We start from the raw sequence: 17,590 nt of genomic DNA, 5'->3' as shown, positions 1-17,590 counted from the left end.
GTAATTATGTTACGACTTTGGTACAAAATACATTTCACTGGATAATTTGGTAAGTAAATGGGGATTCGTAGCAAACTTGTAGCCAAAAAGTATGATTATATCATATTTCCTAAATAGTACCCAATACCAAAATAAAAAGAAATTGCCCTGCTATTGGTATCATACGTCAGTTTCACTGTTACATTGAAAGCATAATGGAGTCCTTACATAAATCTTGGCGACTGGCAGCCCTCCTCGTAGCTTCATTGCGTAATATGCATGCTGTAGTATACAGAGAAGTTGCAGCATTAGAAAATTGTAGCGAAATGCAGGAAGATCTGCAGCAGATAGGCACTTCGTGCAGGGAGTGGCAACTGACCCTTGACATAGACAAATGTAATGTATTGCGAATACATAGAAAGAAGGATCCTTTATTGTATGATTATATGATAGCGGAACAAACACTGGTAGCAGTTACTTCTGTAAAATATCTGGGAGTATGCGTACGGAACGATTTGAAGTGGAATGGTCATATAAAATTAATTGTTGGTAAGGCGGGTGCCAGGTTGAGATTCATTGGGCGAGTCCTTAGAAAATGTAGTCCATCAACAAAGGAGGTGGCTTACAAACACTCGTTCGACCTATACTTGAGTATTGCTCACCAGTCTGGGATCCGTACCAGGTCGGGTTGACAGAGGAGATAGAGAAGATTCAAAAAAGAGCGGCGCGTTTCGTCACAGGGTTATTTGGTAAGCATGATAGCGTTACGGAGATGTTTAGCAAACTCAAGTGGCAGACTCGGCAAGAGAAGTGCCCTGCATCGCGTTGTAGCTTGCTGTCCAGGTTTCGAGAGGGTGCGTTTCTGGATGAGGTATCGAATATATTGCTTCCCCCTACCTATACCTCCCGAGGAGATCACGAATGTAAAATTAGAGAGATTCGAGCGGGCACGGAGGCTTTCAGACAGTCGTTCTTCCCGCGAACCATACGCGACTGGAACAGGAAAGGGAGGTAATGACAGTGGCACGTAAAGTGCCCTCCGCCACACCGTTGGGTGGCTTGCGGAGTATAAATGTAGATGTAGATGTAGAATATTAGATGCACTGGTAGTTACTGTCTAAAACAGGTGTCGCAAAAGTTTTTGCTCAAGACTCGCATATGTTCCGACCCTATTATTAATTTTTAACCTACCTAAAGTAGTATGTTGTAAGTCCTCAATAGTCCAGCTACAGTGTGTAGCAACAGCGACATTGTCAGCTTTGTGTATTAGTTTTATTTAATTGAAGCTGGTTTCGGGGATGCAATAGACCATCTTCAGGGCCATCTGCATCATAGGACGATAACGCTTTTTCAGCGGGCATACCACCGTATCTCTAATAAAATGAGCACAACCCACCGGCATCAGCTGAACTTTTCATTCATGATGCCTCTGGTTGCAGTATAAACGAAAAGTTCCACGTACGACGGCGGTTTCTGCTACACTGTATCAGAGATTCAGTGATTATGCCCGCCGAAAGCTTCATTGCCTTGTTTCAAAGGTGCCTGAAGATGGCGGATTGTATCTCCGAAACCGTTTGCAATTAAATACAACTAATACAGACAGCTGATGATGTTGGATGTTGTTTGTGCTTCAAGATAAATAAAACAGCTGCTGTCCCATTATCCATTAGAAGATGGATGGTGTTTTTTTTTTTTTCCCCGTCAGTCTACTGACTGGTTTGATGCGGCCCGCCACGAATTGCTTTCCTGTGCTAACCTCTTCATCTCAGAGTAGCACTTGCAACCTACGTCCTCAATTATTTGCTTGACGTATTCCAATCTCTGTCTTCCTCTACAGTTTTTGCCCTCTTCATGATGGATGTACGGAAATTATAGCACGGACGCGGATCGTTAAAAGTCGGCACTATTCGGAATACACCGTGTCGACTGTGGTCTGTTTCAAATTCTAAAGGCAATGATACCATTGTTGCGTGGTGATTTGTTGTTTGTTACGCTGTGTGTCCGAATTATTTTGGTGTATAATAGTATTTGTACTTCTATTTAAATTCACTGCTGAATATGAGACACCATCACAAAAGTTCGATAAATCTTTCTAATGCCAGTTTTCTTCTGCTTACTGCATTACAACAGCCTTAATTAATTCAGTCTTGCTTGCTACACAGAAGTACCGTATTAGAAGGTGACCATAGTGCGAACTGGCGAATCTACGTTACTTCCTTGGCAAAATTCGTACTCCAGTAGCTTATCGGTACGAGTCGCGCGCGCCCGTGAGTTGTAAGTAGTTCTCTGTAAGTACTTTTGTCTGTTACTGGGCAGAAAAACCATATTCTTAAGAAGGTCTTAACGATAGTTTGCGTTTTGGATTAGGCTGATATTTTCTAGATACGACATTGTAAAATCCGGCTGAGAACAGCGGGTCGCGTGAATTCTTGACCACGGTCGCATGCGGCCCGAGGGCCACAGTCTGGCGATTACTGGTCTAAAATGTCTTCATTAAAAGAGACGCAGGCGTTAAATTTTCGCGCTGTAATTGCGCGCAGACGGCAGCGCTGCAAAGCAAAGGCCGGCTCAACTCAACTCTCTGTGGGCGGGCCGGTTGACAACTCGCAGGCTCTTTCCGGGCTATTTTCTTACATAATTTATTCCTTGTTTTACTTTCATTTCGTTCTTGGGATTTGATTGCAATATCTAACGTTATTTTAGTTTCATTTGCATTGTCCATGATATGTTTGTAGGAGTAATTTCACTACATAAAGGAAAACACTTGTGTGGAATTTATACTGTGAACGACCACCTTTATTGTACCGCACAAACACCATTGATACATGCGTTAACGCGGGAAACGAACACTCCTCGTCCCCTCCAAAGAACCCCACTCGTAAAGAGGATCTCTCAGTGTCTTGTCGACTATCGACTTGTCACTCCCACATGTTCTTCTGTTTAGTGTCTTAGCAGCTAATTTCTAAATCTAAATAAAAGTTTTCTTTTCCAGGAAGTTCGTGCAGTATATGTAGTGATTGTTTCTTAATCTAGTTCGCAATTGATTGCTATATTACATCTGGCAATATATATATATATATATATATATATATATATATATATATATATATATATATATATATATATATATATATATATATATATATATATATATAATAACTTCTTAAATGCCGCCCCCCCCCCTCCACTACGTTGTTCTGTCTGTCCGCAAAGGCAAAATTTCAGGAACTATTGTAAGACTTTTGGTACGGTTTTCAGTACTATGTGACTCATTTACGAGGGAAGTTGGTATATATAATTTACCATCACTGTGACTGTCAAGTTATCCGGCTGTAGCTTCTTGGTGATAGCTGTGCGAGGTCAGGATGGGTTGCAAGTACAGGGTTATTACAAATGATTGAATCGATTTCACAGCTCTACAATAACTTTATTATTTGAGATATTTTCACAATGCTTTGCACACACATTCAAAAACTCAAAGTTTTTTTAGGCATTCACAAATGTTCGATATGTGCCCCTTTAGTGATTCGGCAGACAACAAGCTGATAATCAAGTTCCTCCCACATTCGGCGCAGCATTTCCCCATCAATGAGTTCGAAAGCATCATTGATGCGAGCTCGCAGTTCTGGCACATTTCTTGGTAGAGGAGGCTTAAACACTGAATCTTTCACATAACCCCACAAAAAGAAATCGCATGGGGTTACGTCGGGAGAGCATGGAGGCCATGACATGAATTGCTGATCATGATCACCATGACCAATCCATTGGTTTTCCAATCTCCTGTTTAAGAAATGCCGAACATCATGATGGAAGTGCGGTGGAGCACCATCCTGTTGAAAGATGAAGTCGACGCTGTCGGTCTCCAGTTGTGGCATGCGCCAATTTTCCAGCTTGGCCAGATACACGTGTCCTGTAACGTTTTTTTCGCAGAAGAAAAAGGGGCCGTAAACTTTAAACCGTGAGGCATCCAGAAGCTTTAAAATGCGCATACCATCGCCGAATGGAGTTAGCAGTTGGTAGATCTTTGTTGAACTTCGTCCTGAAGTGTCGTTGCACTGTTATGACTGACTGATGCGAGTGCATTTCAAGCACGACATACGCTTTCTCGGCTCCTGTCGCCATTTTGTCTCACTGCGCTCTCGAGCGCTCTGGCGGCAGAAACCTGAAGTGCGGCTTCAGCCGAACAAAACTTTGAGTTTTTCTACGTATCTGTAGTGTGTCGTGACCATATGTCAATGAATGGAGCTACAGTGAATTTATGAAATCGCTTCAATCATTTGTAATAGCCCTGTATTATTTAAATGCCACACTTGGAAAAGGCTTAACTGTATGAAAGTTTGTGGCTTACTGGTCATAAGTCCTATTATTCTTATTGTTTTTAACTACACTTATCACCTAATTTTGTTAGGGATGTTCAGTGGTCTTGTCAAAATTTAGTAATAATCCTTTCAGATATTTTAATAACTGATTTTTCAGAAAGGGGACTGGTTCTATATTTTATCCTCTTCTGTTATGGATGTGAAAAGGACATTTTGACTACTTTCTGACAAATGTACTGAGACCCAAAATAAAGCAATATGTTTAACCATGTCTGGTTGCTTCAAATTACATATGACTATCTTCTGATTACGTTTTTATAGGTCTTCACTGTGTGTCTTGAAAACTATTCATAATGGACTGATATAATATGTTTACGTTATGATTGTAGAGAAATTTGTGTTCCTGGTGTCAATGGGCAGTGCTTTGAGTCAGGATAATAATGCAGCTGGAATGAATTTGCTTCATTCGTAGTTGGTTGGGGAAGGAATATACTTTTTAATAAGGAGTCTAAACCTTTTTCGCATTTACTGACAGAGCGAGTGTTAAAGATGAATGGCACATTAAGTGCCATCAAAAGAAACACACAAACTTTAAGTGCTCTCATCTTCATCTTCACTGGGCTTGTCAATTTAAAGAATCGCCATTCATTGTAGTAGTATTTGTGGAGTTAAGCCATAGAATCTTGCACCAAAGCTGAACATGCTTTATTGATGTACAAGAGAGGGGGCTAAATTTCTTATGAAGCTTGTTCTTTGTTTCAGCACGTACGAAAAGTTTCTTGTATCTTTCCAAATTAGCTTTGCTAGTTCTCTTTTGCCTTATTATTTGTTACTCCAAATGAGATTACTGGTTTCCTTTGACTGTTATGTTGTTGTGAACAAAACAATGATGGTCATTTACTCATTTGTTTATTGTAAAACACTGAAATAAAAATCTTACTTTTGTTTATTGTTTCAGATGGCTGCACTTAATATTTAACCTCCTCGTGCAAGTTCTTGTCGGCCTGCCATTAGAGATGGTTCATGGATCCTTGAGGATAGGGGCAGTATACATGGCAGGTGTTCTAGCAGGTCAGTTGCAGTGCCTAAAGAAATTGTATTAAAATTACTAGAGACATTAAGCACTTTTCAATATTAGTAATATAGTAATAGTAGTAATTATGTTATTTTCAATTAACTGAGTCATTAATAAAAGTAAAATGTAGAATAGATCTTACTTGTACATAGTGTTTCTGGGGTGGGGGAAGGGTTTTGGGGGGGGGGGGGTATAAAAATAATACATACAGGGTCATCAGAAACAAAGTGCTTGTTGTGGTAGAGGGCCAGCACTAAAACATGTCCGTGGTTCTCACCACCCACCTGGCCTCAATTTACGTTAATTCCTTCCATCTCAGCTTTTATTCATAGTAAATACTCCTTTATTCACTACATTTTAGTTCTCTACATCTTTCGTATATTTATTGCCATCCTCCCCCCTTCCCCCCTCTGTTACATACAATACACTTAGCGTTTCACGGGTATTAACTCGTGCATGATGTTTTAGTAGTAATCTGTCTTGCATATCATACTGTCTTCCACCTTTAAGCTGTCAGGTTTTCAAATCTCGTCCAGTGCAGCCTCCAACAATCAGTCTTTCCTTCTCATCCCGTCCGGTAAGCTTCTCCTGATGTGGGATTCTGGGTGACTGTGCCCCTTTCCCTCAACCACTCCAATGCTTTTCCTTCACCCCTCCTCCTTCCCCTTCAACTCTTCTGGGATTGTTGTACACATAATGACATTGTAGATTATGGATAGACCAGCAGCAATACAAAGCAAAGAATTGTTACAGGATACTGTACTTAAAAATGAATTATTTTTAACTCTTCTGTCTCTGGAAGCTGAAGACAGGAATCTGTAAAAGGTATACTATGCAAAAGAAGTGGCGAAAAATAAGGTAGTAACCCCATATTTTAAATAAAACACAAGAGTAAATGAAATGCATATATAAATAAAATGCAAACAGTAACTTGTAAGCAAAATTTGCATTGTTGTGGAATGATGACTAGAGAATGTGGTGTAGAATTGTGAAAAATGTTAAATCAAAGAATGTAAAATTGAAGTTCCACTGTATATCCCTATTATGCATACATTTATATACTATATATAGCGTATTTCCATCCAAATGTTTATTAGAGTACTTTCATTAGAAGGTGTGTGTGTGTGTGTGTGTGTGTGTGTGTGTGTGTGTGTGTGTGTGTGTGTTGTTTGTTTTTAGCAGTCTCTTTGTTGTACCTCTATGTGCCTCAGCCTCTCCTCTATATGGCGAGCAATTGAATTTTTGTTTATGCAGATTTATCCTTTGTTCATGCTACTAGTTTCGGTCCTGCAACCCCATTTCAAAGTAACGATTCCGTAGTTTGCCTAAAAGTACTGGGTGATAAGAGTGTAGCCTGGTGGCTTGGCTTGTGCCAGGAGTGATCACTTGAAAATGGGACTACAGCCTGGAAATTAGTACCGAGAATGAAAGATACATAGATAGATAGATAGATGATATAAAAAACAGTGGAACATTGGAACTGTAGAACATCTATTTCCAAAACAAATAATTCCATATCAGTTCGATTTCCCCTATATTTAGCTTCATTTAACTTAAATTGTGATGTAAAGCAAAGGAGCTACATTACCCTCACTAGATAACTATGCATAGTTAAGGAGAATGATGTTACTTACCTCTTCATGCTCCATATTGCTTCGCCCTCAGTTCAGACATGTTACTTGATATGCAAAACAGTAATCAGGGATATTACTTCCTCATTTGTTGCCTAGTACTAAGTCCTTTGTTTAATACAAGCATTAAGCTTCAATAATATTTTTAGATTTAAGCAATATTTTCCCAGTGTTCTCATTTGTCATTTGTTGCCCTTCAGGTTCACTAGGCACATCAGTGTTCGACCCTGATGTGTACCTTGTGGGAGCATCAGGCGGTGTATATGCACTGTTAGCAGCTCATCTTGCCAATGTCCTCCTGGTAATAACACTTACCATACAAAATATATTTTTGGAAATACTTAAATATTCATGTACTTGTAAAGTGATAGACCAAATGTAACTAATTTCAGTTGTCTGTAGCAACACATTTTCCAATCATTGCACCAATTTGGTTAACAATGTTGCCAACTGTTTTTTATGTTACTAATAGTTTTTCTTTTTTTACATTTTTTCAGAACTACAATAACATGGAGTTCGGAATTGTTAGATTAATTGGAATATTTTTTGTTGGTGAGTATTAGATGATATTGTACATGTAATGCACAAATATTGAGGAATGACTTAAGTGCTTTCAGTAGAACAGAATATTAACTTGACCTTACTATTCCTCACCCAAAAACATCTGAAATATTAGCATATGGATGTGTATCAAGCTGTTAATAATCTCTCTCTCTCTCTCTCTCTCTCTCTCTCTCTCTCTCTCTCTCTCTCTCTCTCTCTCTCTGTGTGTGTGTGTGTGTGTGTGTGTGTGTGTGTGTGTGTGTGTGTGTGTGTGTGTGTAAGTAATTAATTGTGTATTGTTAAAGTTTAATTCTTCCCTTCAGTATTTTTTGCGTTACCGGGAAAGGTAAGGTGGATGAGGTGCATGTTAACAGTGGGAGAGACTGCAGGTTCTGAAGTCAGTAATCTTGTAAATCTGGAACTTGTCTTTCACTCTGGTGCTTCTTTTATTTGGTTGGAATATATTTCTTCTGCATTTCAGATACTGTGACTTTCAGATTTTAAATATTCTGGAACTTCCTATGACCTTAAAGGGTCTCTTACTATGTCAAAGAGAGATTCATATTTGCCTGCTCGCATATAAGTAAAAGTTCTTGATTTTTATATAGAAGATAAGTTTATTGAACTGCCACTCATAATTATTTATGGCTGCCATGGCTATTTGATGAACAACCAGTAATTACATATAAATGGTGATTTCTTTTAATGAAAATGTTCCAAGAACTATGCTCTTCATAGAACTATATTGTTACTGAGCCAAATATTACATATGCCATTAAATAAAAATACCTTCCCCACAAAAGATGAGCGAACAAAATTGTAATAAATATTTTTCTCTTGTTTCAGCAAGTGCTGATGTTGGATTTGCTGTTTATGATCGTTACGCTGCTGAAACATTGGCACCACCTGTGTCGTATGTTGCACACTTAACGGGAGCTCTAGCTGGCCTAACAATTGGGCTCTTAGTCCTGAAAAACTTTGAGCAGAAACTCCACGAACAGCTTATGTGGTGGGTGGCGCTCGGTGTGTATGCGGCATGCACGTTGTTCGCCATCCTTTTCAATGTGTTCAATCCTAGTTATCCGTGAGCAGATGTGACACTCCTGCCCTTTAGAAGTCTCAGGAATTACTTTAACAGAAAAGAGTTTGACAGTGACAGCTGTGGAAAAAAAAAAAAATACTTTGCTTGCGTAGATGTACCGTGTGCATCATTACTGTGGGAATGGACACTTCAAGACTGATATTGAAGCAAATGGCTCATTTGATTTGTTAATAATGTGTTACATTAATGTTTATTCATATTCTGCATCCTAAAAGTGATGTGATTGTATGAGGACAAGAAACCGTTAACTTATTGTTACTTTTTTAATTTCTGATGTTCGGGGACAGTGTTCGTTTTATACATTCTGAGTGAAAGTGATGATTGATGCTAGTCAGAAAAGAGGACTATCAAGAGGGAAAGCAGGAGTAAGGAATGTGAAACTCCATTAATTCTGTTTGATAGTTTGTTTTTGCCTTTATTGATATATCTGGAGCCTTAAATAAAATGACTGATATTCAAAGCAAATGGCTCTTCAGCAGTGATAACTACCTCATAGCTAGACTTAATCTTCAAGTATCTGTTACATTTTGTAGGTAATATATTATTTTCTTTATGTAATTCCATATGCCCAGTGGCAAACTAAATATCTAAGGCTCCAGGTATAACTATGTCTCTCGTGTATTAATTTTTGTTACTTGGAAAAGTGCTGAAAGTAATTTATATTGATGGAATTTTGGAGTTTAATACTCTTAAGGCAAAATAACACTATAATTTATGTATAACAACTTTATTTATACCATTAAAGTGCCCAATGTTAGTGTTACTTGTTGTGTATATTACATAACTAAAACTTGTTACAAACTGATTTTTGACTGCTTTTAATCCATTTCATGTTTCTGTCCAACTGTCTAATATATACTGATTTTATACCAAAGAAAAGTAACATGAACGGATTATTTTTATGTAGGTATCTGTAACTGTGTGATGGCTGTTATGAAACAAAATATAGCACATGTAATACAATTCTACAATGCAAATACGTAAATGTTTTGCAGGAACACTATTGTCCTAATGTACGAAATGTTAAGGCGTGAATCACATTGTTATTATGTCAAAATAAGTGAAGTGCAGATAACTCATATTTGATTGACAGTGAGCTTAGTTAACTACTATTCACTACTTTCTCTTTCCATATTTATGTTGCATGTAAGGTTTCTGTGTTTTGGCACTACTTCTTCCATGTCACTCATAAAAGGGAGGGGAAAGAATCGCAACATAAGTATTCAACCAGTTCGAAGTAAAGTAAATTACCAGTTGCTTTGTAACAGCTCGATTTCTAAGGAGATGGTAGCTTATGTAGCATTTATTATGTAACCTTTAATTTTTGAATGTCTGAATGTAAGCAAAATTTGATTATTGGCACTGGAATATGGAAATAAATCCATCATACTCATCTCTGTGTACTTTGAATTGTGTACTTGACTAAGATTTCAGGCTGGGAGAAAGAAACATTCAGTGATCGTCTCCAATTATTTTATGAGCATTACTGCAAAAGTCAACTTTTTAAGTTCTTTCAAACTTTCTCTACTGTAAGAAGATAGGTTAATGTGACACTCAGTGAAAGTTGGTTACAAATACAATATTTCTGTTCATTTACATGTGTTATTTTCACCTAATAGTAAACAGTTACTTTCTACACATCTATTTTAGAGCAGTAGATCAGTATAACAGCAGAGAGAAGTATAAAGATTAACTCTCCTTGCTCGCCTAATGAATAGACTGTCAGGCTGTTGGACTGGTTTCCAAAAAGTCTGATAGTGCTCTTATGGTGATTGTCGTGCTTGTTTCAGTAATTTCCCTCTGAAATTACCAGCAGTCAAAACTACGCAGTCTCCTAGAGATCTGACTATCTAGTTATGTATTTAAATAATTGATCAGTTCGGATCAAATTTCTGTGAGTAAATTAAAGTGATCTACACATATAAAACCAACAACAGTATTATTTTAATAGGTTCATACATAGGCTTGCCAACTAACACAGCTGAAATAAAATTTTACACACACACACACACACACACACACACACACACACACACACACACACACACACACAGTTTAACGTTAAACATTTACCACAAAAAGTTTGTCTAGCACAGTACTGCAGTGTCAAGGAAATTACTTCAAGAAAGGCAAATAATGGGTGGAACACAAACAAAATACTGGAGCAAAGATTACTTTTTTCATCTCCACTGAATAGAGGAAGACAGACTAACAAATGTTTATGAAAAAAAAGAGGACAATGATAATCTAGCTAACAAAAATAAGAATAGAATTGGAAAGAAGCAACAACAGGGAATCAAAAACAACATATGGGAGCTCTTAAGAACTAAGATCCTCAATTTAGACGGATACCAGTACCAGTACCAAGGCAGAGGGTGAGGGGATACGCATATGGAGAAGATGTAGAACTAGAAAAAGAAAAGTCAGGTAACAGGAATTGTTGTTGATCCTATTTGGCTAATGCACAGGCAAAAGAAATATAATTTTCATGTAAATGTACTAGCAGGCCTCACAGTGAGCCATAACATTGTCAGCAAGAGTACCTTGAAGTAACTTCGAAAATATTCCTTAGTACTGCACTGATGACTAATCAAGTATAATAATTAATTTATTGCATCCATAGAGCCCATCAAGAAGGAGAACCTCCAGAAATGTGGAATAAGTCCCTATATACATTAACATAAAACTGACTTCGTAGGAAATTAATCTGTACCCTGTTAATCAAATAACCATTGCAGCCATAAATAGTTATGAGTGGCAGTTTAATAAACATATCTTTTCAAAAATTTGACTCCACAGGGAGGCCTGACTTCCACAGGTCAGTCTTTCATTTTGTGGTACTAGAGCATATTCCATCGAGAGCCTTCCTGATTTCTGGAGGGGCTATACCAACAAGATAGTTCAGTTTGTTTACAGGTGAAGGTCTTAAACACTCCGTAAAACCGTGACAGGTCTCATTCAGTGCTACATCTATATTTGTATGACATGGCTGGACTTGAACCATCTCAAACATGTACATTCAGCACTGCAGTAACTGCCAGCACACTAGTTCTCACAATGCGTGGGTGGGTTCACCATGTGGTACCTATAAAGTTTCCGCACTACGTTGTTTCTGCAGGAGCTTTGTGTTTCATGTTTAGGCAGTGTTTCTGATATTTACGTGTCACTCCCAGATATTTCAGGATTGGGACAATGTTTGAGAGCAATTCCTTCCCAGATGATTTGAAGGATTCTAGCTGCTTGTTTGTTCCCAAGGTCGAATAAACAGGTCTGAATTTTCGAATGATTTACTTCATATGGTTTTCGTGAAGACACTAGTAGACTGTGTCGTAAGCAGGATAGAGGTCAATAAACACAGCGCCTGTGATGAACAATTTCTTGAAGCCGTCCCTGATGTGCTGTGTCAGGTATAATATCTGTGATGTACATCTTTTCTCTTCTCTGAAGTGAGCTTGCTGTGGTATAAGAAGAGGCTCTACTTTGTCTCTGAAAGATGGACTTCTCCAGTACTTTGTCGATATAAGAGAGCAAGGAAACTGGCCTATAGCTTTTGGGATCCTGTTGATCTTGGCCTTGTTTAGGGACAGAATGACTCTATCCTTCTGCTAGACTTCGATGGTCTTGCAATATCGGACATAGCTGTTCATTAAAAACAGTAGCCAACACGTTGTAAAAAGATCATAGTTCTTAAGTTGCTATCCTCATATGTCATCTTATCCTCCTGCTGTATCCAATTTTCACTTACTCAGTGCTCATTGTAGTTCAGCTTCAGTAAAGAGTGTAGACAGGATGTTACTAGCTCAATCCTGCTACCTTGTTATCGGTTCGTTATCTGTCTTTCTCTACTTTTGTACTAGAATGCATGCTGGCTTGGGTGTTATACTGTTACCATTACTGAGACAACGTAATAGTCTCAAGGCCTTCTGACTGCCTTACTCATGTCACTATCTGCTATTAACTGAATCTACTCATCTGTTAGCCACAGATGTTGAAGAAAAAAATGCTTTGTGTGAGATTTCATGTTTCTTCACTGAAACTTTATCAATAGTGAAATTAAATTTTAATACTAATTTCAGAGTAACAAACACCTTAAAAATGTGATAACAAGTTTTCTTTATAAAAGTCCAAAGAAACAAACACTTTTCTTTAACATTAGAAACTGGCTGACCATCTAGTGTCTTATCATGATGATGAAGAATCCTGTTTATCAGGGTTGCTTTGGAATGCATTGTATAATGCATATTTTTCCTATCTAAAATTTCTGTGAGATTCGGTTCTAAAATATAAAGGCTGTATATCTTAAGTTCTTCTGGTTTACATTTTCATACACATTTTCACATTGATAGCTCTTCTGATTCCAAACCGAAACTATGACCTATGTGACAAATTCTTAAGTTAACATACAGACACTCACAACAGTGACATCCTCACTCCACCAGTAGACTGTTATGGACAATTGTTGATCCATCCACTGTATCACATTGTTACTGCCTCATTATGTCACATTCTTGCCTCACTCCGGAATGTTTGCTCATAAAAGAAGTGCTTGTGATCAACTTCAGCCCACTTCCACCAAGAAATTGCAAAGTATTTTTTGTGTGTGAAGGCTCAATGCACAACATACATTAAAAAAGTGAAAAATGTTAGTCCTGAAAATGATTTGTATTCAGATAGAGATTATATCACAGTTCAGTTGAAACTGATTTTTCTTACCAGCAACAAAAACCATTATGAAGTAAATAAATTGAGAAATCCAGTGTGTGACTGGTAATGTCTACATTTGGTGTTTGAAAGTCATTATTGCTCATTTGAAAATGCATATGAGTCTGTGTGAGATCAAGACTTCAAGTGTTAGGTGTGAACCACTCTTAGGCTTGTTCAGCTATCTGAGCTGTTTCCACTAAAGCGGAGACCGGACCCTTGATAAATGTACCTGTGTTGTCAGCGAAGATTAAAGTTTTCGAACTGTCCTTTAAAGTTACTGTGAACAAGAGTGGGTATGCATCAATCCCTGTGGCCCCACCACCTGTTGTGTTCTTCCGTTCTGAGATTATTTTCATGCCCTCTGCTATCCTTAACAGAGGTAGAATTCCATCCATGCAAGAGGGATGCCATTAATGCCATAACTCTTGAGTTTGCTAAGTAGAATTTTTTGATTCACGCAAAGGCTTTGATAATGTCGTAAAATATACAAACAGGATACCTTTTCTATCAAATCAACACTAGATTTTAATACATTGCTAGAAACACCGCCATAGCCAGCAGAACTGCAACTTTTTAGCAACCTGATAGTGTCCTTAGAGGTTGCATTTTTAAACTAACGTCTGTTGGTGGTGCATGCAGTGTCTTCACAAGTAAATCATATGCATCTGCATTTGGTTTTCAGCCATTGTGAGGAAGTAATCATTGAATTTGGTGGCCAGTGATTGGAGAGTGTCACTATTTTGCAGAACTTTTTTTTTGGTGGCTCAGTGCTATTTGGATGACTAGTTTTGTTTGTTTCTTGTGTAATAATGTTTCAAATAGCCCTGCAGCCAAGCGACTAGCGCGAGGTTTGGTGTTCTCGTAAAGATAAGTTATTTTAGATTATAAAACACATAGATTAGTACTGATTACGTGGTAAATAAGTGTATTAGTGTGCCGTTTAAGTGTACCATTAAAGGTTTCATTTCTCATTACGTAATATAGCAGAAAACGCGAAAAGACCGTACAGTCGTATTTTCTGTTTACGTTCTGCTGCAGCAAATCTATAGAATTTCGTTTAGTTGTTCCTTGCTCTCTCCAGCAATTTAACTTAGCGTACCTCTTCATTATTTAACTAGCATTTCCGGAAAGTAGCGTAAAGTTTAACTTGTTGTTTCAGAAACTCTGCACTTTTGTTTTTGTTTACACACAGTTGCGTATAGGCCAAATTTGTGTAACCATATTTTCGTGTTTATCTGTAATTTAACTGACTTATTCTTAATAAATTATTACGTTTATCATGAGTGAAAAGTGCTTGACTTGCCGTAGAATTGTTAGGTCGGGGCTTTGGTGTGATGGGTGCTGTAGTTTTTTCCATGTGGGTGACTGTAGTGGCGTGGGAATAGGGGAAGTAAATGAGACTCATCAGTGGTTTTGTAGGATTTGTAGTAGAGATAGGAAGATACTGGAACAGGAGGGGAAAATTGCTGCCCTTCAGGCTGAGTTAGACAAGGCCAGGGGAGATCTTGACAGGTTAAGGAGGGAGAAGGGTAAAGAGAGGTGGGAAGTGGCAACAGGCAACAGGAGGAACAGGCCTAGAACTTTGTCTGACAGCTTTATGGTGAATGTGGAAAATAGATTTGACCTGTTGCTTCAGTTAGAAGCTGGTGAGCCTCAAGCAGTTACAGGTGTAGACAGGGCTCAACAAACTTTCAGCAGCAAATTGAAAAGTAAGAATGTAGGGAAATCAGTAAAGAGAAAGAAAGTGTTGTTGTTAGGTAGTTCCCATGGAAGAGGTGTTGGCCAACTCTTGCAGGATGAACTAGGATCAGAATACCAGGTCACCAATTTTTTTAAACCTAGTGCTGGTCTGGAGCAGGTGACAGAGGATTTAGGACCACTTTGCAAAGATTTCACTAAGGAAGACACCATGGTTATAGTGGGTGGGGCAGGTAACAGTATTGACAGAGATCCTGGGTACAGCATAGAGTGTGACCTGGCGAAGATTGCATCAGCATCGAGGCATACCAGTGTTGAGTTTGTATCTGTTCTTGGGCGCCATGACCGACCTCATTTGAACTCTTCTGTCAAGAGAGTTAATTTGGAGCTGGAACGGCTGCTCATGTCGGGTGCGGGGTCACACATTGGTGTGGTTCATGTTGATTCTGTCAGTAGGTGGGATTATACTAGGCATGGCCTTCACCTCAACAGGAAGGGGAAGGGTAAATTGGCTGGGGAAATAGCAGGAAAGTTAAAGGGGGGAGGCACTGTCATGAGTGGTAAAATACCAGTGGTTATAGGATTCAGAAAAGACCCTTTTTTAGGGTAGGGAGGACAGAAAGAAAACAAATTTTAAGAGAGGTTAGAACTGAGACAAACCTTCAGTTTGAGAAAGAAATCAAAAAACATAATTCCAGCTTATTACATCAACATAAACAGCCATTGGTTAAGAATTTTCAACTGTCAGCAGATATTTTAACTCCATCCAATTTTAAGTCAGTCAATGTGAAATGTCAGCTATCTTTATTGAATCAAAATATTCGAGGACTGAGAAATAAAATTAATGAATTAACTATCTGCATAGATGAATTAGAGTCTTCAAACCCAGCTGACATAATCTGCCTCTCTGAACATCATGTGACCACTGGTATAGAACTTTTAAGTGTTACAGGGTTTAGGTTAGCATCTCACTATTGTAGATCAGAAATGGAGAAAGGAGGAGTTGCCACATTCATCAGGAACTGTCATAAATTTAAGAACATAGACATTCATAAATTTTGCCTAGAACAGCATATGGAAGCATGTGCAACAGAATTAGAATTTCACAAAAAATCTTTCATAATATTAAGTGTATATCGAGCACCTGCAGGTAACTTTAATCTGTTTGTAAACCACCTTGAAGCTGTACTGGCCCATTTAACAACCAAAAACAAAGAAATAGTGGTTGCTGGTGATTTCAATGTAGATTTCCTTAAAGACTCTCCCAATAAGAACCTATTTGAGTTAGTAACACTATCATTCAACTTAATTCCCACAGTAAAGTTCCCCACTAGGATAACCACTTGCTCACAAACAGCCATTGATAATATCTTTATAGAAAAGTCAAATGAACAAAATTATATTACAAAACCAATAGTCAATGGCCTCTCAGACCATGACATGCAGTTCCTTCTGTTAAATGTTAATACTGAACAAGATATAAAATCTGTTAAATCTGAGCTCAAGAGGGTAATCAGTAAGCCAAAAATTGATTATTTTAGGACACTCCTCAGAGACATTCACTGGACTGATGTTTACAGTGCTCATGGCATGAATGAAAAATATAACATTTTTGCTAATAAAGTGCTTACCTTATTTGAACACTGCTTTCCCCCAAAACGTACCAAGGTTAGAGCAAAGTCTACAAAGAAGCCATGGATTACTCGAGGAATAGGGGTATCTTGTAAAACAAAAAGAAAACTGTATCTGTCAATCCGAAATGTTGATGCTATAGCACATTATAAGAAATACTGCAAAATATTAAAGACTGTAATACGGATGTCAAAGCAAATATATTACAAGGAAAAGATAGTCATATCAGATAACAAAATAAAGACAATATGGGATATAGTGAAGGAGGAGACCGGTAGAACCAGACATGAAGAGGAACAAATAGCATTAAGAGTAAATGATGCATTGGTGACAGATGTGTATAGTGTTGCAGAACTTTTTAACAAACATTTTATAACTGTTACTGAAAAGATGGGGTTGTCAGGTTCGGTAGATGCTGCTATGGATTACCTTAGACCAGACATTTCAAGTAACTTCCATAATATGAATTTGACCCTCACTACCCCAACAGAAATAATGTCCATCATAAAATCTTTAAAATCAAAAACATCTAGTGGGTATGATGAAATATCAACAAAGTTAATTAAAGAATGTGATTCTGAGCTAAGTAACATATTAAGCTATCTGTGTAACCAGTCGTTTATCAGTGGAATATTTCCCGAATGGCTGAAATATGCTGAAGTTAAGCCACTGTTTAAGAAGGGAGATAAAGAAATAGCATCAAATTTCCGTCCAATTTCACTGTTGCCAGCATTCTCAAAAATTTTCGAAAAAGTAATGTACAGTCGTCTTTATAACCATCTTATCTCAAATAACATACTGTCAAAGTCACAGTTTGGATTTCTAAAAGGTTCTGATATTGAGAAGGCTATCTACACTTACAGTGAAAATGTACTTAATTCATTAGACAAAAAATTGCAGGCAACTG

At 37.9% G+C, this 17,590-nt stretch overlaps 1 protein-coding gene across 2 annotated transcripts in view; it reads left to right on the top strand.

Moving 5' to 3' along the window:
* The window catches only part of LOC124593710 (protein rhomboid), a 303,251-nt gene extending 294,472 nt beyond the window's left edge, over positions 1–8,779 (top strand). For both annotated transcript variants that reach the window (XM_047132019.1, XM_047132018.1), the window contains exons 5-8: positions 5,257–5,369; positions 7,205–7,305; positions 7,502–7,556; positions 8,394–8,779. In XM_047132019.1, coding sequence (XP_046987975.1) covers positions 5,257–5,369; positions 7,205–7,305; positions 7,502–7,556; positions 8,394–8,635 — 511 coding nt within the window. In that variant the 3' untranslated portion in view covers positions 8,636–8,779. The remainder of the gene's footprint in view (positions 1–5,256; positions 5,370–7,204; positions 7,306–7,501; positions 7,557–8,393) is intronic.
* The last annotated feature ends 8,811 nt before the right edge of the window (positions 8,780–17,590 follow it).

This window comes from Schistocerca americana, chromosome 2 (assembly GCF_021461395.2).
Source record: "Schistocerca americana isolate TAMUIC-IGC-003095 chromosome 2, iqSchAmer2.1, whole genome shotgun sequence".
Taxonomy (NCBI): domain Eukaryota; kingdom Metazoa; phylum Arthropoda; class Insecta; order Orthoptera; family Acrididae; genus Schistocerca; species Schistocerca americana.
This window is presented reverse-complemented; position numbering and strand designations above follow the sequence as displayed.